Below are 27,602 nucleotides of genomic sequence, written 5' to 3' on the forward strand. Positions count from 1 at the left end.
AAACACAGCCTCTGTGGAAGGATTTAAATCTGGCTCTGACACGCTTCTGTCGGTCCTGCATCTGCTGAACACCCCTGGGACAGCAGAGGAATGGTGCTGTGGAGGTGACACAGCTTTGGGAGCCGTGGCCTTGCCTGCAGGTTTGTTTCAAATCAAGTGAAGAGGGAGATTCTCAAACAGGTGACACCATCTCTTCAAGGAGAGCTGAATCTCCTCAACCTTAATAACTCATCCTGCCTTCTCCGGTGGCTTTAGCAGGCTCCAGGTGTCTCCCCTGGGTGATCCAAGCCAAGGCACGAAGGCATCCTTCGCCATCTAGCGAGCAGCACTCACCATCACCGGCTCCCGCCGCTGCAGGAGGGGCTGGTCCAGGGCTCTGGTGGAAAATCCTTTCCTCAGCCCCGACATTCCGAGCTAGAAGCCCTATTGTACTCTCCCACCCACCGCCAGCACTGTCTGGCTGACAAGTTTTTGCAGGCAGAAAATCACTCTTACCTGGAGTTCAAGCGTTTGAGCTCCTGGGAGGAGCACTGCTGCTGGAGCTGGTGTTTCCTCTCCTGCTCTGCTGGGGATTGCAGTCAGAGCAGTGGGAGCACCAGGGAAATGGGGAGACAGGTCCCTGCAATGTGGTCATTTAGCTACAGATGGAGTACAAAGTCCACAGTTGGTCTGTGGCTGTATTAGAAACAGAAACTTTCTGTGAGATGCAATACATGCATTGAAAAGGTTTTGTTTTCCTTATATTTGTCATTTTTTCTTCTTATTTTTTATTTTTTTTTCCTTCTGGGATGCCCATAATTGTACAGGGTACAAATTCCCTTTATCTCAATTTAAGAAATGTGTGATAAATGACTGCTGCTTTAGGGTTACCTGACATCTGCTGAGAAATACTAACAAGCAGGAAGCAGGGCAGGAGCTATTGATAGATCCATTCCTGCCTTCCTGTCTCATTTTCTACTGCCTGTCCCCTATTTTTAGCCTGGTTTCCAAAGGAAATGAAGAGTTGTGTGATTGCTCTGCCCACATTGGTCTATCAGTCCCTGGCTAATCACCCAAAACAGGCAGGTTTCAGCCAGGTGTATGTGTGGAATAGACTCCTATTAGAACCCTTAGTGTTTTGTGGAAATAAATAACCAAGGAATAGGGAAGAATCCCAGATCACTGTTCTGGCTGAAGGGAAGGTTGTTAAATGAGCTCAGCGCTTGATATAGTCCAAGTGAAGCCACGTAAAAATTGGATTCAGATAATGAGGTTTCATGCATTCAACAATAAAGTTACTTGTTACTATCATGGCTAATTAGTAGATTAAATATATAAAGCATTTTATATAATGTTATCTTGTTACAACAGCATCTTAACAACCCCTGATTAGGAAGGAGATTCAGTGTGTCAAGTGTTGTACAAGCTCATAACCCACAGATGATCCTGGTCCCTCCACTGTGGTGTTTATTCAGTCATCCCATGGCACAGCCACTATACATTTTTAAGGATACTGTAAAATTCAGGATTTGGACACTTTTTTAGAAGGCTTGTTTTAGAAAAATAGGGGAGGATTTTCTCCATTTTGTATTAAATCTGAGCGACATCATGAACTGAAGGTTTGGCAGGGCTAGAGAAAAGCTCATTTCAGCAGAGGATGATGCTACAGCACTGTCCAAAGGCCTGTCACTCAGTGTCCCTGAGAGTCCCCAAAATGAGCTGCTGCAAAGCAGACATTGTGAGCTGGGCTTATCCCTCTAGCTGCTGTAAACCAGCTTTTATCACCGTGACTCTTTCCTGAATTTATTCTATTGTTTCAGGGCTCGGGGGAGAGGTCAAGGGCTATCTTGGAGGTTAGGAGATGAGCTCACAGCCAAGGGCCATTCCTGAGCAGTGTCAATATTTGGTCCCACACAGAAGATATGAGCAGCAGATAAGAGGGCACCGAGACACATCTGCTGGGAAGGTGAGGCCAGGCATCTGATGAGGAGGATGAAGGTGAGGGCAGCAGGGCAGAGGATTTTGCACAGCCCCACGTGGCAATGGCAGCACTGCATTGCAGCTCTCTGATACTCCTCTCTGCTGTGTGTAGATGGAGGAGCCTTGTCAGCCCTTAGAGGAAGGAATAAGCAGCTTGGCCAAGGTCAGAGCATAAATCCTTGCTGAAACCCAGAGCCCCTGAACTGCAAACCCAATGCAGTCTTTTTCCTCACAGGGTTATAAATGTGGACCCCATGTATCCAGCTGCACAGCACAAAGCTCTTTGGGCACAGTGTGGCAGCTGCTTGCCCATGCACCCTGAAGAGCAGAGATATGTGACAGTTGACCTAATCAATCCTGTATTCCATAGAGGTGAAAAAAGAGCTCAAAGGATGTAGAGGAGGGGATGTAATCATGAGTGTTAATATGGGATTAAAATCCTGATAATTTTTAACTCACGGGAAGAAATGTCTCTTGGCTTTTCCTTTATCCCCAGGAGACTCACCCCGATGTCTATTAAATAGTTATTACATAATTATGGTATATATTGCCTGCTTAAATGCCTTCTGTCATCTGATTCACACGATTGGGCTATTCATTCTTCCCCTTTCCACCTGCTTCTTTGTGCTCCAGAGCAGCAGTAAATAGCCTGTGAGCTTCACCAGAGGAATGACTGCAGCCCACAGCAGGATAAATGGCAAGTGGTTTTAGGGTGCTCAGTGGTTTGCAGTGACACCTGGGCTTGGGGAGACCAGCTCCTCCTCAAGGCAAAGGTCAACATCCTGAGGTTTTGTTGACAAAGGAATCCTGCCCCTGCACCTTGTGCTGGGCTCAGGGGGTGCTGAAGTCTGATGGGCAGTGGCTTGGTCTGTGCACAAAGGAGCAGAGGGCTGGAAAGCTCCTTTTACAGTTCAAACGGATGTTTCCCCAGGCTCGTAAAATACACAGTTTAACTGGTAGCTATAGTTCTGAGGCTGGTCTCACACCTGCAACAACCTTGTAAATGGTGCTGGGATATATGGCTTTAAGGCTCCTTGTAAAAAGTAGGATCAACACAAGATTTACACGGTTTTATGGAATTGTTTTATAAGGTATTTTGACAATGAATTCTGCTATCAGCATCACCTCTGGTGTTAATCATGGAGGAACCATTTAGCAGGAGCCAAGAAAGCTTAGTTTAAACCCATTTCTAGCTAGCTGTGGGTCTGAGCTGGTTATTTCTCAGATTTTGGGACACCACTCATGCAGCATTCATGCCTGTTTCTCTTTGTCTCCTTGTCACTCCTTAAAGGAAAGAATGAGCAACTTGGACAAGGTCAAAGAGCAAATCTTTGTAAAAATCCAGAGGCTCTGGGTGGTGGGCCAGGTCTTCCAACCCTGGAAAATGGACATGTATTGGGTTATTTCACCTCACTCAGAAGGGGATGTCAAGGAATACAGGAGATACACCCAGACCTCAGCCTCAGCCTCCTGTCCTCCCCTGCCCAGAGATGGGAGACCTCAGGATGAGGTCCAGGCAGGCAAGGGAGCAGGAGGGGATGCTCCATAGCAAGCCAAGACTAAGCAATTTTTGGGGTAGGTGGGGATGGTGCAGTACCAGGAGTGTTTCCCTTGAGAAAATCTTCTCCCAGTTCACCCAAAAACCAAATGCTGAGCCTGACCCACATTAAACTGAGAGCTGAGGCTCCCCACTGCTGATGTGCTCTCACTGCTCACCTTCCACGTGGCTCTCAGAGACAGGAGTCAGGATCAAACTGGCACTTGCTCCTGGGATGCTCCCAGTTTTCTCTGGAGCTGGAGCTGTGAGTGTGAAACCCACAGTGCTGGGTCACACCTGGGCCTGCCCTGCCCTGTGTGTAGGGCTCCTGTGGCAGCCATGGGCTGATGCCTTGGAGAAAGGACATTGTATTCCTGAGTGCTTTCCCAGAACTGCAGCACAGGGGATTTCCAGCACTGCTTCACCTTTTTGGTACTTGTCTCCAGCAGAGCTCTGTTTTCCTGATGTTTGTGCAATTTTTCCTTTAACCCTGGTGGACTTTAAACATTCTCCTCCAGCAAGGAGCCTCCCTTGGATCCTCTACTGCCCAAGAGGAATCTCTTCCTCCTCTTCCTGCTTCAGCATGGCTTCAAAACCTTCACCTGGTGGGTCTGAGTCCTGTGCTGGAAGACAATGTGCTGCTCCCTTTCTATTTTCTCCCAGTGACTGTTGTAGCTCTCTGCCATCCTCTGCCAAGCTGTTTCTTTTTTATGTACTTACAAGTCTGAACAAAAGCAGAGAGGCAGAATATGCTTGTACTTTAGATTTCCTCATGCTCTGAAGGCACTCAGAGAGAAAGGCTGGAGGCCGAATCAGGTGCAGGGTATTGTGGCATCCCCCGCTGCTTGGCCCAATGGAGTCATAGTCCATCACAGGCAGTTCTTGGCCCTCTGCATGCAAGGGATGTTCCGTGTACAAAATAACTCCTTTGCAGTATGAGCTGTGGCCACGAGATGTCTCTTTGACTCCAGCCTGGTGAGCAGCAGCCCCAGAGGATCACAAGCTGTGCAGAAGCTTCTGGGGCCAGCAGCTGGCACCATCCCTGGTGAGCACCCCCCTGCTGCAGTTAACAGGATTGGAGAGCAAGGCCATTTGTGCAGGCAGAGGTGATACCTGTTATCAGGCCTGCAGGTGTAGGTGGGAGAGAAAAAAAAAACCCATAAGCCCAAACAGCTCAGCTTTCAAACACACAAGGCGTTTTTCACTCCAAAATAAGAATTACCACCTTCAAACTGAGTCTTAGCTGAGAACAATCTCTCTGAGTGTAATTGGATTTTGTTGGTTATTCAGACTTGTGGAGGAGAAAAGTGTGTTTGATACCTGCGGAGAAAAGGCAATTGCCTTAGTGAGGAGACATTGTTGGCCAAAGGGAGAGAGGAAGAGAGGAACAAAGGGATGGATGGTTACTGGCTGTGGGATGATGAAGGCTTCACTGATTTTAGGGAAATATATGCGCCATAGTAGGAGTCTATGAGCTCTAATATGCAGCAGATCCGGGGATTGACTCTTATCTTTTAACTGTGTCTTGTATGATTCCCATGAGGCTCTGGACCAAAAAGCCAGGAATTGTGTGACTGTTTTCTGAAAATATTCTCCAATTGGCCACTGAGTATCTCAGATGAGGGGTAATACATTATAATTTCCAAATAATAATTTTTGGTAGATTATCTCTAGCATCATAAATTGACAACAAATTCCCAGTACAGAATAGACTCTGGTCAAGATCTTGTCCCTGTCAAATAATTGTTTTCCAGATGAGAAAGTGCTGATGACCATGCTGGGAAAAAGTTACCCACCAGCCAGTCTTCAGCTGGATACCATCCCAACTTGGGACCAGAAGCATTTCTGCAAATAAGTGGCAAAATGTTTGTTTGATCTGGTAGCTGGAAGCATTCTTTGGGAACTCACAATGTGTGAAAGAAAGAAGAGAAGAAAAGCTGTGGCTGTAATGCAGCTGGAATGAATGCTTTCCTTGCCTGCCGATCAGGGCAGATTATAGCTCACCTGCTGTGAACTAATCTCTCAGGGAGAGGGTCAGTTGTTTGGATAGTGTTGCTAATGGAAGGCAAAACCTTTCTCCACATTCCCTCCTTCAGTGCTGGGTCTGTTTAGGAGCTGAGTCAGTGCTGGGTTATTCATCAACTTCGTTAGGAGCCATTGCCCCAGTTCACAAGTGCCTCTAAAGCACTTTACAATTACAGGAAATTACACTTAGGAGCTGATGTTAAAGCACAGCTCTCTGCTCCTTTCTCCAGCACCAGAGTGGCAGCTCCGTGGCCTGCATTAGTTCCTCGTGCTGGAGAAATTACGTGGCAGGAATTTATTCCTTACCACGCTCCTCTGTGTGGATCTGAGTGCCAATAGTGCTGGGGGGATGCTTCCCCAGGGGAGGAGGTGAGGCAGAGCCTTTCTGATGGCTGCAGCAGGTCCTGGCCTTGCTGCAGAGCCTTTCTGGTGGCTGCAGCAGGTCCTGGCCTGGCTGCAGCAGGTGTGAGAGCAGTGCTGTGGGCAGGGAGCCCTGGCAGCCCACCTGGTCACCAGGGGTTGTGTGACAGATCTTTCTGCCAGGGCTCAGACCACCAGGGCAGAGGAGAGGATGGTGACAGTCCCCTGTGACTGTGCTGTGCTTTCACTCCCTCCAGGTCCCTCACCCTCAGCCCTGGGCTCTTCACCCCAGAGGATTTAATGGCATGTGCATTGTGCTTGTTTCATTCATAGCCCTCCTCTTGTAGGAAAATGAATAGCACAGAACCATGGAATCGTTTGGGCCAGATGGGACCTCTAAGGGTCATCTCATCCAAGGACCCTGCAATGAGGAGGAACATCACCTAGATCAGGTGGCTCAAAGCCCTTTCTAGCTTGACCTTGAATGTTTGCAGGGACAGGGCATCCACTCCTCTCTGGGCAATTTGTGCCACCACTCTTGTAAAAAACTTCTTCCTTGTGCCTAACACGCAGGATTTAACCCAGGAAGTCCCTGTGTCAGCGCAGGAGGTGCTCTCTGCGCCCTCTCAGTCCATCTGACCCATCTCTGGGTCATGCTCTGGGTTCTCCTTGAGGGTCCCCAGCTCCCCTTCAGTTTAGGGCAGATTCAGCAGCAGCATATGCTCTGCAGCTTTGTTGCTGCTTAGGAATTGTTCTCTGTGGATCACCTGTCTGCACATGGGGAAGTATTGTCTGGTTGGTTTCTTACTTTTGTAAAATTTGCAGTGTGAGTTTTGGAACAAAGTCAATGCATGTACACATGGAGGTCAATAACTCACATTTCTGTCTAAGAGACAGACCAGACCCTCTGTTTAGACAGACTCTGTTAGCCCCCATAGTCCTAAGCAAATGATAACTTAAAGTCTTCTTTACAGTCTTTGTTAGTGCTTAGTAGGCGGTTTGCACTATTGAATTTTAGTGAGAGATGTTTCAAAAAGGAATATTTGTTCAGCTACAGCTTGCAAGATGTATTAAAATAACAAAAAAAGTTGAAAAGCAGAATATTTAATACTACTCCTTTTAGCCTTTTGTGGCTTTACTGTGGGCTCTGCAATGCCAACATTACCAGCCAAGGGCTCTCAGGGGGGTGATTTGCCACCATCAGGCCCAGCCACCTCCAGCTGCCCAGCTCTGAATGTCCCAGATGCTCATCTACAGCAGGGTCCACCCACGTGGGGCTCAGACATCACATCTCCAGGTGTTTATACCATGTTCCCATGTACTCTGACCTACAGAATGCACAGGGATGCTGGACCAGAGACATGGAGCTCTTTTTATAACACAGAACACCAGTTTTAGAACAGTTCTTCTTTGGCAAACCAGCCTGTCAGTGAGATTTTGATCATGATGTTACTGTCCTTCCTTTCCAAGTGACCAAAAAGATATTTTCCATTGGAACCCCTACTACAAGGAAATTTATAACCATGGGTAATGAGAAATCTTTCAGGGATGTACAAAAGATGCATATTTTGCTCTCAGGCAGCCATTGAATGAGGTCTGTATTTCCTTGCCTTCTGTTTAATCCAGCTTTCTCCTGGGGACATCCAGATGCAGTGGAATATAGATATTTTGCCATCAGAGGCCACTTGCCTTATGATTAAGAAGAGGTTTTTCAGTGCTAGCAAGATGATCATCAATTTTATATCCTGTAATTTCTCTGTCCTTAGCTTTACAACATTTCAATAATTTGCCTTTGATTTAGTAGCTTAAATTTGGCTGTAAACCTGTTCTCCAGGGAGTATAAGAAAACACCTTTAAATCCTTCTTATGTGGAGAGACACTTGCAATATTTTTTCATTAATATTATTCATTACTTTTGTGACAAGTGAAAGCCATGGCTGAGGTACTGAGCAGCCACACAGAGATCCGAGAAGAAAGAAATAAAATAAGAGAGATAAGGAGAGAGTGGAGGAGTCACTGTCAGCTTTCTGTACACCCCAGGTCCAGCAGTGTCTGTGAGACAGCTGGAAATCTGGATTTAAACCTGTGTCTTCCTTACCAGTCCAGTGCTTTAAATGTCAGCATGCTATTTTTCCCTCCCACGTGACTGAATTTTTCATTTGCACTTCTGTGAAACCCCATTTTTCACTCCTTCAAAGCACTTAGAATCATAGAGCCATAGATTCTTACTTTTATTCAGGTTGTCACGGGGGCATGAGGATGCTGAAATACCAGAGCAAGTGTTGGTGTTCTCTATCTCTGCCTACACTGGCTTTTAAGAAAAAGACAGGAGTAATTTCGACTGTGTGATGTAAATTTGGTGGTCCAGACACACAGGAGTGTCCAGAGCTGTTTGCTCTGTTCTGGATGCTCTGTTAGTACTTTTATACTAATGAAGAACTGATTATGATGAAATCCTCCTCCTGGTGAAGTGGGACAAGACAAATCCTGGCTTGTGCTGAGCCCAGCAGAAGCTTTTGCCCTGGGCTTGTGGGGTTTGGTGGTGGAGCCCAGAGTCATAATTAAGGGCTGCTGGAATAACAAGCAATAATAATTTTGTGGGGATATGACCCCACAAAGCCTCAAAGAACACTGAAAGGTTTAGGAACAAGCTCTCTTTAGTTTCTGCAGCTGTCTCTAGATGGCACTCTGGCAGTAGGAGTTGTACAATGAGATTTGAAGGGAACGAGGCAGAGCCAGGGGCTGCGGGCTCCTGCCCTCTGCCAGGATGTTCCTCTGCTGCAGGGGAAGGAGATTATATCAAATTTTTTTGGTGTCCCGCTAGACATCAATCAAAACAAGTCAACTTATTTCTTTCTCAGAGGTTAAAAGTAGTTTTATGATCCAGAGGAGATTAATTTCTTACAGCATCTCTAAGTGCTTCACAGGTGGGAGTACAGAAGTGAATCCATTTCACCTTCATCATCCTTTACAAATTTTCCATAAACTATTGCGCACAGGGAAGGATTAATTTTTGTATACTTCTCACCTTACATCAGGTTTTCAGGTGTTATTTTTCTGTTGGTATCAGGTGCCTCTCTGTGACATTCCCACTTAAACCATCAAGAACATGGAAATATCACTGAAGCCTGAATTTCTTACATTAAAAATTGGCTTAATTAGAGTTCTGGTGGGAGGAAATATTCTTCTTTAAGACAAAAAGATTGCTGGCAAATCATGCTAATGAAGTATTTAAAAGTCTAAGAGACACAATACTTAAAGAGCTAACAATAAGAGGATGACAGTGGAACACAGGGTATACAAATAGGAGGGTGGCACTGCATTTTCAGTTTACAGATTGTTTCATGTAATTGCAGCGTTGTTATTTCATCTATCAGAGAATCACTTGTGCTCCTGCCAGGGCGATTCTAATGCTCTGTGAGTTCAAGCTAGCCTTATTGTCTTGCTTTTCAAATGCTGTTTGATTTTTCAGTAGTTAGACTCTAGGGATATTCTCCTCAGAACAATGAATTGTTTTACTTCCTTCTTAATAATTAAAATTAAAAAAAGGAAGCAGTCTTACTTCACAGCTTCTGGCTTCAGTGCTGGATAAAGAGAGAAGCTGAGCCCTGGCTTTGGGCAAATGAGCAGATCTGTCTCAGGGTATTTATCTGCAGGGGAGGAAAGAGCTTCAGTTGACAGCAGCAAGGCTGGGTTTGGTTTCAGCATCCTGTGAGGAGCTTTGGGATGCTGAACTTCTCCCAAGGTGCTCAGCCCAGTTTTAGGAATCTGGTTGAACTATTACCATCACTGTCCACAGGTAGGTGCTCCCAGATAGTGAGTGAAAGCAAATAAATTCAGTGGCTTTAGGTAGAAATGGCTTCTCCTCCTCATGGAGATCCTCACAAGTTATTTTGGTGCCTCCCATCTTTGCACTTCACTGGGGGCTGCAGACCTGGAGGTGTCTGAGGGGATGAGCCTTGGTCAGGGGAGGGTTGTGCCCATAAATTCAGCTTCAGCTGAGCCATAAGGCTGCCTGAAGGAGTCAGCTGAAGCTGGCATGAAATCCATGATTACCAAAGAAAAGAAACAGGAGCATTTCTTTATAGGGAACAGTAATGGAAGATACAGACTTAGCTAACTTCCAGGAATTACCTTTCCACCAGTTTCTTGATTTTAGATTTTAAAAGGCAATTTCTTTCCATAATGAAACATGTGCAATAAGCAGCTTCCCTTTCCAGATGTGTTAGTTGAATTTTCCAAGGAAAATGAGGTTCTCTATCCCCCCTTTCAGTGGTGTTGCACTTCCAACATTCAGTTGCCCCTCCAGAGCCAGGAGGCTTCTGCTACAATGGGGACAGCTGAAGAAAATTAAGAAGACAGCCCTAAACAATTGAAGAGCATGTGCAGAGCATGTGTGGAAGTGGCTGATGCTCTGGGATGTGTGTCCTTGTGAGCCCCCAGCCTGTCCCCACCACCACCCTGCTCTGGGCCCTGCCTTGTGCCAGCCCCTGCTGCACCACAGGTTGTGCCTATAGAATCCCTTTGTGCACATGAGTTAAGATTTGGGGTTCTGTTCTCATGGGGATGTCCCACAGTGCCCAAATCCTCTGCTTCCCCCCACTTTACATTCACACCCTGCTGCTGCTGCTGCTGCTCCTCAGCCTTTGAGGCCCTCACCCCAGGGCAGAGCTCAGCCCCAGTCAGGGTCTCTGCTGCTCTTGTGGTCTCAGTGCACCAACCTGCTCCATGCCTGAAGCTACACATGGTTTCTTGGAAGAATCAGTCATCTAGGAGCCAGGTCCTGGCTGCCACAAGTGCCCCATGCAAAGCAAGAGGGGAGTGAGCAAAAGTAACACATGTACCCATGTAACCCATGGCACCTTTGGCACAGAGGGGCTTTGCTCTTGTGTCACCTGCAGCAGCGCTGCTGCCCAGTGCAATGAGAATTTCTGGTCTGGAACTGAGCCCTGGGGAGCTGGGACTCTCCTGTGCCCTCCTGACACAAAATGTGAGGAGGGGTGAAACATGCATTGAGCAAAAGCTGGTGTTGCCTTCCAACCCCTGGACTTTGGGAGCTGCCTGTGCAGTGTGAGCCTGTAGCAGCTTCAGGCAGCTGCAGTGAAATAATAATAGAAACATCAACAATAACAACAGCAACAATAATAGTTAGTGTTATTATTGTTATTATTGGAATTAGTATTATTAAAAAATATAACTCCAGGCCCATAAGACAACATGTTCTTCATTTCTGCTGAGCAGCCACTGTTTGGGATATAAGCAGAATGTTGTGGGGCCTTTCCATTAACTGATGGGCAAAACCAAAAGAGAAAATTATGCTTTGTACTAAAAATCCATTTAGCCATTAGACCATGGTATTGAAAGCATAAAGGAAAGGTTATTTTAGCTTTCAGCTGGCCAGAAAATGCCAGTTGGAAGACAACAGGAGGCTCCCTTTCACAATGTAAGAGCCCTTTCTTTCCTGGATGGAGTGTTTCTGGCTGTGGCATCATGCTGCTTGTGTGTGTTTCTTTCTTACTCTGGCCTGAAAAGCTCCTGTCAAAAGGTGGAAAACAAATCTAATTGCACACGGCGTAAATAAAGTCTTGCTGTAGATCAGCACTGTATTTTTTGGGGGATAATTTTGGAGTTATTTTACTGGTTTTGCTGTAACCTAAAGCAATTTCTTTGCAACAGCCGAGTCCCATCCTTGCACAAAGCACAGGACTTTTAGGGAGAGTTGATAACATATCAATCTCTGATAGCCTACAAGATAAATACCCTGTCAGAGGCCATGCTGCAGATCACATCTGGGCCTGCCCTGCTGCAGTCCTGGTGCCAGACCCGTGGGAGTGCAGAGCTGATATCTCTGCTGGGCTGCTGCTGCTGCTGGGACTGCTACAGCACAAGTGAAAAATGAGAGATGCAGAGGTGAAAAGCTGCCCTCAGGGCAGTGCTCTGGGGTTTCAACCCTGTTACCTGGGCTGGGGATCCATGTGTTTGCTGTCCCCATCAGCTCTCAGTGCTCACTTTGTGCCTCAAGGACCCAAATTCCCTGGCAGCCCTGGGCAGCCCCTCTGCTGTGCCACAGCCCCTCCCAGCAGCAGCTCCTGAGCTGTCCTGGAGCAGCCCAGGATCAAGGAGCAGCACTGGGGCTGCCCTGGGCAATTATGCTTGAGGAACGCTGTGGTTTTGGGGTGGAGAATGATCAATTCTCTGTTATTTTTGCAAAGGACAATGGGTGTTTGGGATGGCTTTTCTCTCAGTGTTTGGCTCTGGACTTAGCATGAATTTCTGTCAAAGCCACCCACCTACGGAAATCTCTGATGCCAGAATGCATTTGTGAGAGGATATTTAGTCTACAGGACAGAGCTGCTCAGTGTAACCCTTAATCTAGAGGCAGGATGGTTTAACTGAGGACTATTACATTTATTTTGGAGTTGCAATACCTGACAGCAATTCTTGACCCAGAATAAGACCTCCGAGCAAATGCTTCCAGCGGTGTGGAAATATATCCTGGTGTGTTTTTGAAATGTGCCATTCCTGAAGACTCTGTTGGTTGGGTGAGGTTTTCTTCACTTGCTCCTCTGGTAACAGAGCTCTGGATGCCTGGCTCATGAGTCTGCCCTTAAAAATCTGAGCACTGCTCGGTGCCAGCGCCAGGATTTCAGCAGGCCTCAGATGACACATCAGAGTCTTCTCTCAAGCTCCCTTAGTCCCTAGCATGGTTGCTAACACAAAGATTTTACATGTTAAGTGTTATATATATCCTGGCACCCTCAATTCTTGCTTTCAGCTGTATCCATCTATCCTCAGCATATTGCACTGTCTGGAGCCACCACCACATCCCTCCACTGACCGTGCTTTTGGCAGCTGGGAGACTTTTCTTTGTTTTTAAACATAGCACCTCCTTTTCTTCCTCATACCTCTCTTCCATGGCCATCTTCTAGCTGCCAACATCAATAAGTTAAACTTCTAAATTTAATGTTAATCTAAATTCATCCATTTAATTCAGTGAGCTGTTTGCAAGAAAAAGCTTTCAGTCATCATTCATGGGAATGGAAGGATTCTCATGGCAGCGAAACAGAAAAACTTGGGGTCTGGCAGACTGATGATGTAGTTCCAGACAGGAATCTGCTTTCTTGTTTGTTTGTTAGTTTTTAATATAATCCCTGCCCTTTTTACTTGCATATATCAGTAAGACAATAATCAGGTTTTGCAGCAAAACATTTCCATCATTTTTTTTGGCCAGAACTTTGCATGCAGCTCCAATGTCACAGAGCATGTGTGTGACCTGTTGCCTCACAGTTGTCTGAAAATCTGGGGATTCTCTGCATTTTGTAAGATATCCACCCCTCCAAGCCTGGTCTGTATGACTTCTGCACTCTCTCAGCTTGTCCCAGCTGGCATCAGAAAGTTTTCCCAGGGGCAGGAGGTAGCATGAAGCAGAGTTGAGCTGTATCGGGTCAGGCTTGAACTCCACTTACCCCACAAGAAGGCTAATGCACATCGGGCTTGCACAGCACCCTACTTTTTAAAGGAATCTTTTACTAATGAGTTCATTCACCTCGCTAGAAACGACTCTGCAGAGCTGGGCACTGGCTTTTATCTGTCCTCTGAGCCCACCAGCAAAGCACACAATCTCTCCCAAAGCAAACACATTCCAGTGTGAGTACCAGCAGATGGAATAACAAGCTCTGTTGGCATGGATAAGGTTATTGCTTGAGAAAAAATTGCAGGATTGGACTCCTGAGGAGCGAAAGTCAGCAGAGGACGGGGCTGGCAGGATGTTGTGTGTGCCCTGCAGGGCCACCATGTCCACTACCTGCTCCATGGCCTGCTAACATCTCAGCCTTGCTTTATGAAACAATCCCTATGTTTTCAGCTCAGAAATGGATCTCTTTTGAAGTTTAAAGGCAGTTATGTCATAGCTGAGGCAGCTGTTCAGCACCCACCCGAGCGAGCGGCAGCTCCCGGTGCTGCCTTTCCAGAGGTGAGCTGGATTGGGCATCCGTGGGTCCCAGCACAGGGCAGGAGCATGAGGAAGCCTGACCAGCTCAAAAAGTATTCCAGGGAATACCTATGGTTTGAGCTCCACAGCAAGGCACTGCCTGAGAGCTGGTGCATGTTGCCTGCCTGTCTTTCGAGGTGGGAAGAAAGACACATTTGAATATTCCACAGATTTCAAAACGTTGCTCTAACACAAGCGTAAAACCCTCTGCACCTGGGGATGCAGGGAATTCAGAGTGAGGTTTCAGCATTTTCCCTATTGCTGGTGACAGCCCCAGTGAGGACAGCAGGACAGCGTGGCCACTCACAGCCCTTCACATGGCTCCTTAAAAACTCAGTGTCAGCGTGCAGAGACCTCAGAGTAAAACAAGAGATGTTCTAGAGCTCACAGATGCCCATCACAGCTCCCCCACCCGCTGGTGTCTCCTTCTGGGAGGTACCTGTGCTGCCCCTGCACCAGCCAGGCAGTCTGTTCAGGACCTTGTAATTTCACCCAGTTTGATTCTCTAGATGTGAGACCTCTGTCATGAAAGAAATCATGGGTAAAAGGAGTACAATTAGCAGAAAGTAGAGATGGTGCCTCATTTCTCACAATACAGGGAACAGAGGATGCATACAACTTAATTTCAAATACTGTAACTTACTCATTAACCCAATTTTTCAAAACACATGGTGTGCACTCCACACGACGTGAATGGCAGCATGAGCACATTCCTGTCAGCCTCCTTATGGGCATTTCTCATAATGCCTCAGAACAGCAGAGCAGACCAAACTGAATTTGAAGTTTCCATGATTAACCAATGGATTTCAGTGCTGTGATTATGGTTTGACCAAAGATTATTGCTTTGGTTCAGTACTTCAGCATCATCATCATCAAATTATCACATTGCAATGACATTTTCCTTCACACAGTGATTTCATTCAAAGCAATGTTTGCCAACAGAGAGAACTGAGTTGAGGTCCTCAGCACTTCTGAAGTATGGGAGGATTGCAGGAAGTTTGATTTAAATAGAGTCCATACATTATTTTTAGTAAAAGGCCTTATAAACTCAGAATGGAGGAGTACTCAAAAAGCCCTTGTTATAGAGGCCTATGCTAAATAAAGCATGGACCTCAAAATCCACTTGGACTAATCAAAATCCAGCTCTTGACCTCAAAACCAGGATGAGAAGAGGAATGATGCTGTTAGGAGAGAGGAGAGGTGCAAGTCAGCAATGAAACTATAGTTTCAATTATCAACACTGTAAGCAACACTTTCATTGAGAGCAGAAATATTGATTATTTCAATTCATTGACATTTAAACATTGCTGCTCTTTATCAATGGCATATATTATTATTATTTGGGAACTTAAACAAAATTTTAAAATTTGGTTGTTTCATGTTTTGTACAAACCACGTGATTTAATTTTTTTTTTAATTTTGAATTTGCAGTGTGAAATCACATGGTAATAAGTCATTTCAAGTTGAAGTTAAAAACCCCACATTTCTTTCTCATAGTGGGCTATTTAGTGTTTACCTGACATATAGCTAGCAGCTAGATATAAAAATAGAGATGACAGCCAAAGTTCAGGACATTTACTGAATGTCACAGCATCATTCAGTCCTGCAGTTCTGACTAAAATACGTTATGCAGATGATGATGGGCTTCAACTCTGTGAAATGGTAATTTTTGAAATGGTTAACCAGTGGAGGCATTTTAGGTGGAGATTACAGCTCCTTTTTCACCTTGTCCAATGCACAGCTTGCCTGGCAAGCATCCTGCCACTGCCTGCCACGTCAGAGATATTTTATGTGGTCAAACAGTGGGTATGAGTCAGTTGCTGAGTTTTGGCTTTGTTTTAAAATCATTTTGAAGCTGATCATCCTATATAGGAGACAAGCTGAAATGCCTTTGCAAACATTACACATGTAACTGAGGGCAGGAACTGACTGGGACCAAGCACAAGAGCCTCTGTTAAAATAGCTGGCAAGGCAACACCAGCTGGAAACATTTCTCTAAGGGTGAGTCAGTCTGGGTGGCACCACTGGAGGAGGCAAGTTTGGGTGACAGCTTTCAGACTGGTACTTGAATTGAATCCTGCCTGCATGTGTTTGAAGGGAGAAAATGGGGAGACAGTGGGCTGCATGCATTAGTTTTACACTTTTTAAAGAATTTCATCTCGTGGTTGGAGAAGCCCCTAATCCTGCAACACTGAGTGACAGGAACCAGGCCTGGTTGAACACTTGGCTGGTATTACACAGGAAGACCACTCCAGAGCTGAACTGTCAGGTCAGGCTTGTCTAAGAAGAGATTTTTAAGACATCTATTTTTCAGTTCTAATCCTTTATGTTATTCCTAAGTTTATTCTTTTGGGCCAATTTCACATAGTCTGCTTTTATGGAAACAGCTTCTTTAAACACTAAAAGAAAATGATGCCCTTTGGTGCTTTTAATTCACTGTCTTTGCAGTAATACATGCCAAAAAAAGGTGGCAGGGGAGCCCTTATAAAGCTCTATTAATTGAAATAAATGAGCCATGCTTTGGAGAACAGTGTACCATAGAGGAAGGTCTGCCTTCTGAATCCTGCTCCCATAGATGTCCCTCGTGATTTCAGGCATGTCATAAAATCCACTGTCCACCTCATTTTCCCACCTTATTAAGAGGGGGCTGAGGTTGTTCTTTACCAGAAACCTCTGGGTGTTGTGAAGCCCAACTCAGTGCTTCAGAAGTACTTGGAGGACCTGGAATTTTATTTTGAAAACCATAGCAAATGCTAGTCTTTCCCAGGGAATGGTGTTTATGAGCATGCTTTCATTAGTCCCTTAGCCTTTTCTTTTTCATTTGAGTCTGGAAAAATGTGTGGAAAATCATTTCATGGGGGCCTCTGAGAGAAATGAAGCTTCTTGCAGAGTGGGAGCTCTAGGGGATCATGTAGTGGCAAAGTCAGCTCCCCAGCTCCACCAGACAGAAATAGAAAAACCACACTGCCCTGAGGATGGACTTAAAGCCCCCACTGGCCTTAGGTTGGACTCAAACACTTGAATTTTTCCCAGCTCTTTCATTTGTGTGTTCAGTCTCAGAGAAAGGGGAAGGTGAGCAAGGCAGGCAGAGAACTAAATGTCTGCTCCCTTCCTCCTCTCCTTCTCCCCAAAGATCATTTCCATCCACCTGACTTCTTTCCCAGATATGGTATCATTTGCTTCTGTGACTAATCTCTGGGTGGGAGAGAAAATTATTTTGAAAGTTCAAGAGAAACATAAGCCTGCACATTTGTGAGTGTTTTTCTCCTCTTCCCTGCCTCTGAATGACCAGAGTTTTATTATTCTTCTTGACTGCATGCTGAGATAGGTACTTTCCTTTCAAGCAGGGCCTGTTCCTGGCAGCAGGCAACAGAGGCTCCAAACCTGGGATACTCTTTTAATGTCTGAGTCTTCCATTAACACCAATACTTTGACCTTCCCCTCACCTTCCACCCCCCTTGGTGTTACTGCTTTTGGATAAGATGGCCCAGGAAGGGTGAGGTTCCAGGGAAAGTTAGGCATTTTTAAGAGGAACCAAAGAGGGCTCAGAATTCCACTCTCTTCACATGCATCACGATCTCACTTCATGTGTGTTTTTACAGGGCTGCTCAGTCCCAGGAGGCCCCAGGTGCTGGTGTCACCACTGAACCCCCAGTGATGGGGAGCCAAGCTTCACCTGCAGCCCCAGGCCCTGCACAGTGAGAGGTCTCCCAGCACCCAGCAGCAGCAAATCAGGCTCAGTGCCATAAACAGGGTCTAGAACAAATAGGTTGGCTGACCATGAACTGCTTGGAGGAAAAGGAAGCAGCATGATAAGGGTATTAATGTGGATTGGATCCTGCCCTCAGGGCCACAGCTGGCCCAGGCACAGCCAGAGAACACAGCCAGCATTGTGCATCCTTGAGTCCACAACCACCACGCAGAGCACAGGTTGTCTGAACTAATGGGTCTTCATAGGATCCTTCTGGTTGAGAGATGATATCACAGATCATATCTGTGTCCACTTTAAGTCTGGGCTGTTGCTAAGAGAAAAACAATTCTTGGCAAATTCCTCGAAGTGCTTGCCTCCTACAGTTTGGCTGAAGACAGTTTGTTCAAGAACCATGGGTAGGTGTGAGTTTCTGTCTCTTCGCCTTCTGAGAATTGTTCTCGCCAGTGCAAAACTGAAGATGATAATGCTCCCATTAAAAATGAGGTGAATGCTCAGGCTGACATGAGTGGGTGGAAAGGACTTCAAACAGGATGAATCTGGGGACAAACCTATCCTTGCCAAGACAAACAGCTGCAGAGAGCTGCAGGAAAGAAAAAAGGGCACTGCTGTTCAAAATGATTTGGTCACATAAGGCTGATTGAGGCTGCATATCCATCAATTCATAACAAAAACCAGTGACTTTCATATGAAGAAAGAAAAGGTACATCATATGTCACACAGGAGGACTGCAGAACTGATATCATTAGGACAACAGACTGATATTCCATAGGAGAGACAGAGATATGGGATGAGCACAGAGCAGAAAGCTCTCACTCTCCTTCCTACATCTGTCTTTCATTTGCTTTGCCTCTATCTGCCCGTTGTTGATGTTTTCTCACATTTTCTTGGTCCCTTTTTTCAAGCTGTATTTCATTCCAAGGAGGCAGGGAGCTCCAGGTGTGAATGAGGGCTGTGAGCATGAACTCACTGTCACAGTTATTATTGTTATCATTCCTCTGAAAACCAGCCTGGTGGAGGTTTGGCTCTGTGGAATTTGTTCTGCTGTTTTAACTGTGTCCTTGTGAAATGTGGAAAATGGTATGAAAGTGGAATGAAAATGTGGAAAGGGGAATGAAGTGCAGTGCTTTGCACGATGGCTTGCACCCAAAGGTGCAGCCTTAGCTAGTGAAGTGCTGGCGTGCTGTGGAACAAGATTTTGAGATTGCAGGATTGGGACCTGCTGCTCAAATGAATCAAGTGTTCAGGACTTGCTGATTTTCTTTGTAATGGGAGAAACTGTATGTTAAAAAAGCCAATACAGAATTTTCAATGCTCTATATAGTTTCAATGTTTTCTATTTTAAGATCCCAGTGATATTCAGTAATTGTATTCCCACCACCCAGCTATTTAGCAATCTGAACAGATACTATTGTTGCTATTACTATTGTTTCCATTACTGGCGGTAGACTTGTGGATGTCTGGTTATTTTTGTACACCCCCTATGTACACCTCACTGGGCACAGATATTTTAATGCATTTTTCAGTGGTTCCCTCTGCTCCAGTTGAACCTCTGGAGATGTTATGGAGCCCCTTTGTGTGTGTTGGATGAACGCATCTCTGGGATCAGTCTGGAGCAGACAACTGCCATACCATAGAGCTGAGCTCCAGCTTTCCCCCAGCCTGGCATGATGTGTTCAGTCCCTCCACAAATCAGGTGCAGCTCAGCCCTTATCCAGCGGGGATTCAGTGCACAAGCAATGGTCTGTTTTCCCTCTGATCTGCTGCCTCAAATATCCCTTTGCCAGGGCCAGGGCTAGCCCATGGCTGGACCACACAGACTCTCCAGATGGGCTGACACTCCAAAGATAGGATGGCAAGCAGCTTTGGCAGTCTGGTTGGTATTTCAATAGATGGACTCTTTTTAGCTTTGTTTTTCAGGAGTTGCCCTGCTATTTTGCAACAGGCCCTTCCTGTGCCATGTTTAGCTCATTCAAACCAGCTCCAGTGTTTATACCTCCCACTGCATTTCCTACAGTGGATATTTCTAAACCAGCTTGGCTGGTGGAGTCCTCTCCAAATGGTGTGCTAAAGACCAAATGATTTAGCACGTAATTAAGAAGTAAACAATGATCAGCAAGAAGTCTGGAGTGTCAGCTACAAGACATGGCTTGGATGCAAGAAAAAGCAATATGCCAAGAAAAATGAGTAAATCTGTGTGTCTGTATCTTGATGTGGAGAGGCAGCTTCTGCTCCATCCCCAGTGGAGACACAGTTCAGTGGGGATTTTTTTGTTTTGCCATGGCAGCAACAGTGATTCAAAGGACACCAGTGGGAGAAAAGAGCTTCCTGCAGCCACCAGGAGGGAGCATGGATGCTCCACCTGGGCCTTTGCACACACTCCAGCTGGTTTGTGTGGAAAGGATCATTTCCTGGCCCTTCTGCTCCTTGTCCCAGACGAGAGATGGTTCTGTGCCTCCCAGCACCAGTGTTGAGCTCTAACACCAGTGACAGGAACTGGTGCTGCTGGTGTAGCTCCAAGGGTTGCAGGGCTGCTTTACAGTACCCAGGCAAATGGATTTAGTAGTGAGGGAAGGGAGTAGTTGGAAAGAAAGAGCTTGGTTCTGCTTTCTCCATGTTTCATCCCATGTTGGTGTTGGGCATAAAAGAAGCAGCATGCCTAAGCCCCACAAACAGAATGTTCCTTTTTTTTCAGTGATTCTCTAGCTTTTAGTGCAAAGGAAAGAATCAAGACACAGAAGATTATTGTGCTATGGATTTATAATAACATTTTATTAATATATTATGCTACAAAAATATTTTGATAAAATAATATTAGAAAGCATCTTTTTATTACACTCTTCAAAACAGTTCACAAAAGCAGGAGGCGGAACAGGAAAAAATATCTGAAATACATTTGAACTGAAAACTGACAAATATGCAGTTTGAATTTCGGTGTGAGCATGATCTGCAGGATGGTTAATCAGTCCTGTAGAAGGAAAGTATTGCCTACTTATTGCAAAGACCTCTCTGCCTTTAGCTAGATTAAGGTGCCTCCTGAAATGTTAGTCATAGAAAAGGCTGAATTTGGGTTGGGACAGAACACAGACAACATACACACGTAAATGTACACACACACACCCCACATACACGCACACACCCCCTATGATCTCAAACTTCAGCACATTATCTTTCTGCTTCAGTTAAGCTGAAACATGCTTAAATTGAAGCTGGGTTTTAGCACACTCCATGGAACATTGATCACTTCAGAGATATGACAAGACCTTACAATTTTTGGATATAATACAGAAATATGGTACTAAGCAAAATTTGGCATGGTAACACTTATGCTGAGATAATAACCTTGGCACTTTGGTTTCTCTAACATAAATATATGATGGGAAATTCCTCCCTAACAGTGGTATATGGTAATGACTGAGTCATATCACTTGACTAATCAATGCACTAAACATAGATTAAGTTCTCCCTCTTTCCATTCTCTCTTTCTCCACAATTGTATACTGAAGAACTTAGATAAATATACAACTCTGTACCTTGGGTGTTCCTAAATTACAGTGGAGCTTAGAGGAATGGGAAGGGAAGTTCAACAAAGCAGATTTTTGACACCTGTATAAAGCATAGTTATCATAAATCATGTTCATCATTTATTGCCAGAAGACTTATTGCATTATTCAACAGCTCTAGGGATTGAAGAGAAACTACTTCAGGCATAAAATATAAAATACCTTCTGTCCCAGCTTACTGACTGGTTCTCCAAGTGGCAGTGCATGTTAATATAGTATCTGTAGTTAAGCAAGAAAAGCATTAAAACACTGAGAGGGGAGAGATTAGATTTGTTGCTGATTATATGAGATTATTTATTCCACCAGGGCAAGATCTTGGCAGGTACTCAGCATTTGTTGATAATGCTACAGTTACATTTAATATGAATTGTGTTGGTGTCCCTTGCAACAGAGTTGAGAAGATGAATCATGAGACCATTGAGCTTTGGACTCACCCAAAGTCGTGTCTGGGACTGCCAGACACTGGGTGACTCTCTTGATGCTGATTCTCAGAGATAAGCAGGATCACCAGCGTTTGCTATTTTTTGTGGTGACCATGGATGTTTTTGCAAAATCTCCTGCTCTTGGAATCTTGTGATAACATGGGAATCTGAGCTTTCCTTTGGAAGAAAGAGTTGAGTCAGTTTTTAGTTTTCTGAGTAACCCACAGAGGAAACTGAAGCCCTCTGAAGCTGGTAGTCAGTGCTGCTTCCAGAGCACGTATCAAATCTGGTCCAGGTTTTAAACTCATGGTTTAGAAAACCATTAGAAATTCAGAAATCATGATCCATTGTGACAGAGTGCATAAGTCTGTGCTAACCACTACTACTGTGTTTAATTAATGCTGGGCTGCCACAGCTGATTAGTAAACAACTCATTTTATCAACCACAGTGAGGGTTCATTATCCAGCATTGCTCTGCACACAGTTTTGAAGAAAGTGACCCTACGTCGTAGTTTAGGGTAAGACAAGAGAATAAAAGGAGTGTTTGGTTAGAGACCTGTGCTGAAGCCATTCACGTGAGGTTCCTGAGCTAAGATCTACAGAAACCTACTTAACCTTTAAGTCATGTCACCTCCCTGAGCCAGAGGGAGCTCAGATACTGAGGGAGCTGCTTCTAGGTGGCAAAAATCAGGTGTGTAGACCCCAAATCCAACAGACACTTTGTTTTGACACCTGAGCTGCACAAATGTGGGGCACCAGCACAAGGGTTCTAGTAAAATTCATTAATTTCCCAGAATTACAGAGAAAATGCCAGGAAATGCAAAGATGTTAAAACATACTTTGATATCCAAGCCATTTACATCCTGTGATAGCCAAACATACTACAGTATCTGAGCTAATGAAAATTGAATATTACTGTGCAGAAAACCTCACTGGTGATAAAAGAGTGACTATTCTGTGCAGCACAATGACAGCTGGGAGTGTGGAGAGATTTGTGTGCTCCTAATATTAAAAAAAAAAAAAAGCCCTAGAGGTTTATGGAGAAGGCCACAGATTGGGAAACTTCAGAATTGTAATTTCTAGTCTTGGTCTTGTTGGTTTGTCTTACAGTCTTGGACAAGTTGTTTCTGTTTTCTGCTCTTTTTTCTCTCCCTTATCTTTACATGGTCTTGTCTATTTATACTGTAGGTTTTCCAACACCTGGAATTACTCCTGGGATAGCACCACAGAATAATTTCTGGATACGATCCGGTTACCACAAATAAAATTCAATGGGTTTTGGTTTGTTGGCTGTTCACTTTTACTACATAACTTATCATCACCCTTTAGATTTACCTACCTTATTTCCAGTTACAGTCTTGTAAATAAGACATTCTAATTCAGTTTTCATCTCTGCCTTGAACACATCAGGAGAACCAATAATCTTTTTGAAATGCATTACTGTTAAATTTGAAGGTCTCTTAAACCATAATATTCAAATGAAGGCATTTCTTGAGTAATAGCTCAAATAAAAGCAAAATGAAAGTTCTCAAAATATGTTTTCAATATCCATCTCTGTGCAATAAATATTATGCAAGGTGAATGGCTTCTGTCCAAAACTAACATCTCTAATCTTCTGCTAGCCAAAATACACAATATGAAAGTATGCATGGGTCTGTTTGAATCTCACATTTGGGGCAAAGCTCAAAGTTTTCCATTCAGCCTTATCAACTGTTGGGGGAAGCTTGTAGCACTCTGTGCTATTACCCACTTAAATTGACCAGAAACCTGCACAACCTGCTGTCAAAAATAGAGCAAAGGCTGGGGATTCATGGCGTCCAGTAAGTTAAAAAGAAATTGCCTGTATTGTCCCTGCCTTTGCAGGGAAATGCATGATGGAAATGCTCAGTATTTCATCATGAAATCCTGTGATTTTTGTAGTCTAGTTACTTTCTAACTCACTTTCATGAAATAACTGGTATGACAACAAGCAAACTGTGAATTCTGAACTCTCACTGCAGAGTCTTGCAGGTTGCATGGAATCATCTGCAGCTCCACAGACCAGGCTGTAGGGCTGCTGGGAAACTTACAGGGTTGTTTTCAGCCAGAATTTCACCAGTGACATTGCTATAATTATCATCATGATCTTTTTTCCAAACTGAAGAAACACTGATTTTCTTGGTGCTTTTAAAGAAAAGCTTGTATTATATTTTTCTGATTTGGAGACTGCTAAAAAAAGATGTTTTCATCACATAGTTTTGATTTTTTGTTTGTAGATGACTTAGGAAAAACCCCACAATTTCAATCAAAACTCATTTTATAAACTCTTGTACCCCAAGAGATTTTTATCACATTCTGACAGTGAAAGAACATCTACATAAACATAATTATTATGTTTTTAAACATAATAATTTTTAAGATGGCACTGGGTGTTTTTCCACATAGATGTTGTAAATCTCATTCCTCAACAACAGCTGTTTGGAGAGGGAGCACATTTTTCAATGAGGGTAAGGTGTTGTAACTTTTCCATCTAAGTCAGGTACCATAGTTTAGAAATGGAAGAATGTTCTGCATGTCTCCATAACATGGGGGTTAGTTTGATTCCTGTGGTGTTGAGCAGATTTTGGACATAATTATTTCAGCACAGAGATATCAGCTCTATCAGCTCATGGTAGCAAGAGAAAGAGGAATTTGTAGATGTTTTTTGCCTCCAGGTTGTCCATGGGCATTAATACAACTGGTACAAAGGGGTTCTATAGATTAACAGGACACTACATCTTTATAACCTATAGACAGACCAAGCTCTCTTCTCATGTCTGCTCAAAAAAGCTGTAGGCTTATACTTATATAAAATGAGGGAGAGAAGAAAAAAATTCCAAGTAGGATTATTCCAGACTTTAAAAGCAATTTTTTATTAAGAAAAGGGTGTTTTAATATGCGTTAGCTGGTGAATTAATTTCAGGGTAAAGGAGGAAACTGGTAATTTCTGAAGAAGTTAAATAGTTTAGTTAAAGAAAACAGGGGGAATGTAGAGGATTATCCTGAATAATGACTTACTATGTCATGTAAAAATAACTGATATTTTAGACTGTGGCAGCTAACGAGTTAAGAATGAACTTATTTTTCTAAAGGGCACAGGCCCTAGAGAGCAGGATCGGTTTTATTAAGTGTAAGATATGCTAATGAGATAAAAGAAGTAAAATAAAGAAGTTCAGCAGAAATGTACTTATTGGACAGTTGCTGTAAAATGTAATAGTTAAAGAAACAAAGAAAGCAATCATTTGGTGTCAGTTCAGACATTTGCAGAGTTGTCAGAAAACAAATATAGAAAATATTAATTTATCTGTTTCACCATCGCTACTGATTAATAGGGATGTTATTAACATATACAACAAGAAAAATAAGTTTACCAGTCGAATAAATACATTTTTCTTTTTCTTTTTTTTTCTTTATATGAACATGTATATTTTACACAACCCCATAGCACTATGGGAAATAAAGATCCTTCTACAAAAAGAAGATGTAAGTCAGTGTTACAATAAAGCTTTAGAGTTTCAAAATGTATCTGGGCAAAGAGACAAAATCAGCTAGAAGGCACTACTGAGTCACTGAGAAGGTCCAGCTTGTAACTGTTGTCTTAAACTTCAATTTGTTCATAAATTATCTCTCTATTCCAAGGGATTGGATGTGATACAATGTGGTCAGGAGGGCTGCAGTAGGCTCAGGAGAAAAGAAGCTATGGCCATGCAGAGAGGAACTGTTACTGATGGCCAGGAAAGGCTGGCTGGGGCTGAGCTCGTGGGCTGGGGCTGGGATGGGCGCTCGGGACGCGGCCTCTGATCCAGCTGGTTGGAAATCCAGATGGGAGGCTTGACTGTGATGTAGCCATTGGTTATCCTGATATAGGAAGGCAACGTGGTGGTGCTGGAAGAAAACACAAGAGAAGGAAATTAAACAGGAGAACCTTATCTCTACTCTGTGAACTGTCACTGCAAGTGGTAGCAACCACAATGGCAATTCCAATACTACTACTACTACTACTAACTTCAACAACAACAACAACAATAATAATAATAAGAATTATTATTATTATTATTAGTAGTAGTAGTAGTATTTTATGCACCATTAGACATCAGAGAGAGTGCCAGAGACTGAGAACCGTGATGATGTGGAAACAGCTCTGATCCAGGATGTCCCTCAGCTTCTGGCTGCTGACAAAATACAGCCAAAGGAGGGACTGCTCTTGATGTATCTGACATACTGCGCTCCATTTTTAAGCATTCATTACTGCATCAGAAATGGTGCTAAATGTATCCTCGTGCTGACCCAGGATGACCTGATTCTTATGTCCTTTCTTCCCACTAAAGGTCTGAAAATATGCCATGTCTCAGTGACATGTCTTACTCACCATGGAGCACATACTGAGTGACCAGGAGGGTCCAGAATACATTCCTTCCCCGTTTCACAAGCCCTAGAGAACCTCCCAGGATCCCCTTACACAACTGATAACCTTGAGCACAGGAGATTGAGCAGGTTCATTTCTTTTCCTGGCTTTAGGCCATTTTGGATCAAATCACAAAGCCAAAACCAGTTGCTGTTAGGTTTCCCTGACTGTGGATTTGCTTCAATAGCAGTGTGATTGCTTATTGATTCTAGCTTGAGTTAGTACTTTGATTTGAATTTGCAGGTTGGAATTCATCATGACTCCCATGACACTGGAGGTCAGAAAGGTCCATCTACGATTGATTTGGAAGTTTAAGCTGTAATCTCCCTTTCATAAAATGCCCCCACTGCATCCATTACTGGATGATCCATAATCCACCAGTTGTCAGGGAGCAGCACAACCAAGCACGCAAACTGCACAGGGTGGATTTTGGACTTAAACCCAAGACATTCTGCTGAGAAGTGAGGAGAAAAACGGCAAGGGCCCCTGAAAAAAAAGATGTGACACTAATACCTGTAGATTCTCTAAATCTTGCATAAAGGGGATTTAGAGGCACTGAAAATGACCTTCATATAATTTTTAATGGGGTAAGAAGCTATGCAGTCCTATAAATATTTAGCTACAGTGTCCAGGATCTTGACCTTGGAAGGAAAAGGTTGTGTCTTGCATAATATCAGATGAAAGGAATATGATCTTACTTCAGATTCCTGCACAGAAACAGAATTTAGAAGGACTAAAGGCTTTTGTCTTTTTCTGTCTAAGCAATACCAAGATGGATTTTAGCTGAGATGCTTCAAATGTGCTGAGTCAATCACAAACTGAGAAGATCAGAGCCCACCCTGAAGAGGGCATTGGTCAACATCAAATGCCACGGACAATCCCTGCACATTACACTTCACCCTGAGTTTTGGCAGAAGTCACTTCATTTCTTCCCTCATCCTTTATACTGTCACCACAGCTTCTGGGTGGGACAGTGGCTCTGCAGCTAGAACTGATCTTAACTAATGTGCAATGAATTAGAGTAAAAAGAGAAGGCAGTCTTCAATTAAAGACAGGAATTGCTTCATGGGAGCAGATAATCCATCTAACCAGTATCAGGAGTCTGACACTGAGGGGCAATGCTTGTTCCAGAGCAACAAACTGCTGTGAACAGAGAACTCTGAAATCAAGTCTTGCTGGAGAAAGTTCTCTGAATTCCCGTGGTGAGTGGTTGGTTTATGTCTTGAAGAGATGATATAAGACACCCAGCTTTAGAGTTTCTGCTATATTGCATCAGAATTGCTGCAGTCACTTAACACAAAGAGCTGTTCTGCCATTAACTAATGCTGCTGTTTCCAATCTGCCTGGCAGGAATGGCACTGGATTAGGAACTGTGTGGCCAAGCTCCTGTAACATAAGGAACATCATTCCCACAGTGAACACAAAGCACCATTAAAGCAAACTTCTGACAAAAAGAGGTACTGCATGCTCTAGGTAATCCAACACAAATGCAGTCAAGCTTCAATTTCTGATCCAGCTCTCATTGATCCTGCTGAGTGATGATGTGGTGCACAGGTCTGGCAGCACTGACAGTGGGATCACAACTTGGGTTTTTTCCTTATACCTGATTTCCCT

General features: G+C 44.0%; 1 protein-coding gene across 1 annotated transcript in view; it reads right to left on the minus strand.

The window, feature by feature from the left end:
- Positions 1 to 20,316: 20,316 nt before the first annotated feature.
- The window catches only part of TRABD2B (TraB domain containing 2B), a 266,134-nt gene continuing 258,848 nt past the window's right edge, over positions 20,317 to 27,602 (minus strand). Inside the window, exon 6 of the mRNA XM_005423185.3 lies at positions 20,317 to 25,468. Coding sequence (XP_005423242.2) covers positions 25,246 to 25,468 — 223 coding nt within the window. The 3' untranslated portion in view covers positions 20,317 to 25,245. The remainder of the gene's footprint in view (positions 25,469 to 27,602) is intronic.

Source organism: Geospiza fortis, unplaced genomic scaffold (assembly GCF_000277835.1).
Source record: "Geospiza fortis unplaced genomic scaffold, GeoFor_1.0 scaffold333, whole genome shotgun sequence".
Classification (NCBI taxonomy): Eukaryota; Metazoa; Chordata; class Aves; order Passeriformes; family Thraupidae; genus Geospiza; species Geospiza fortis.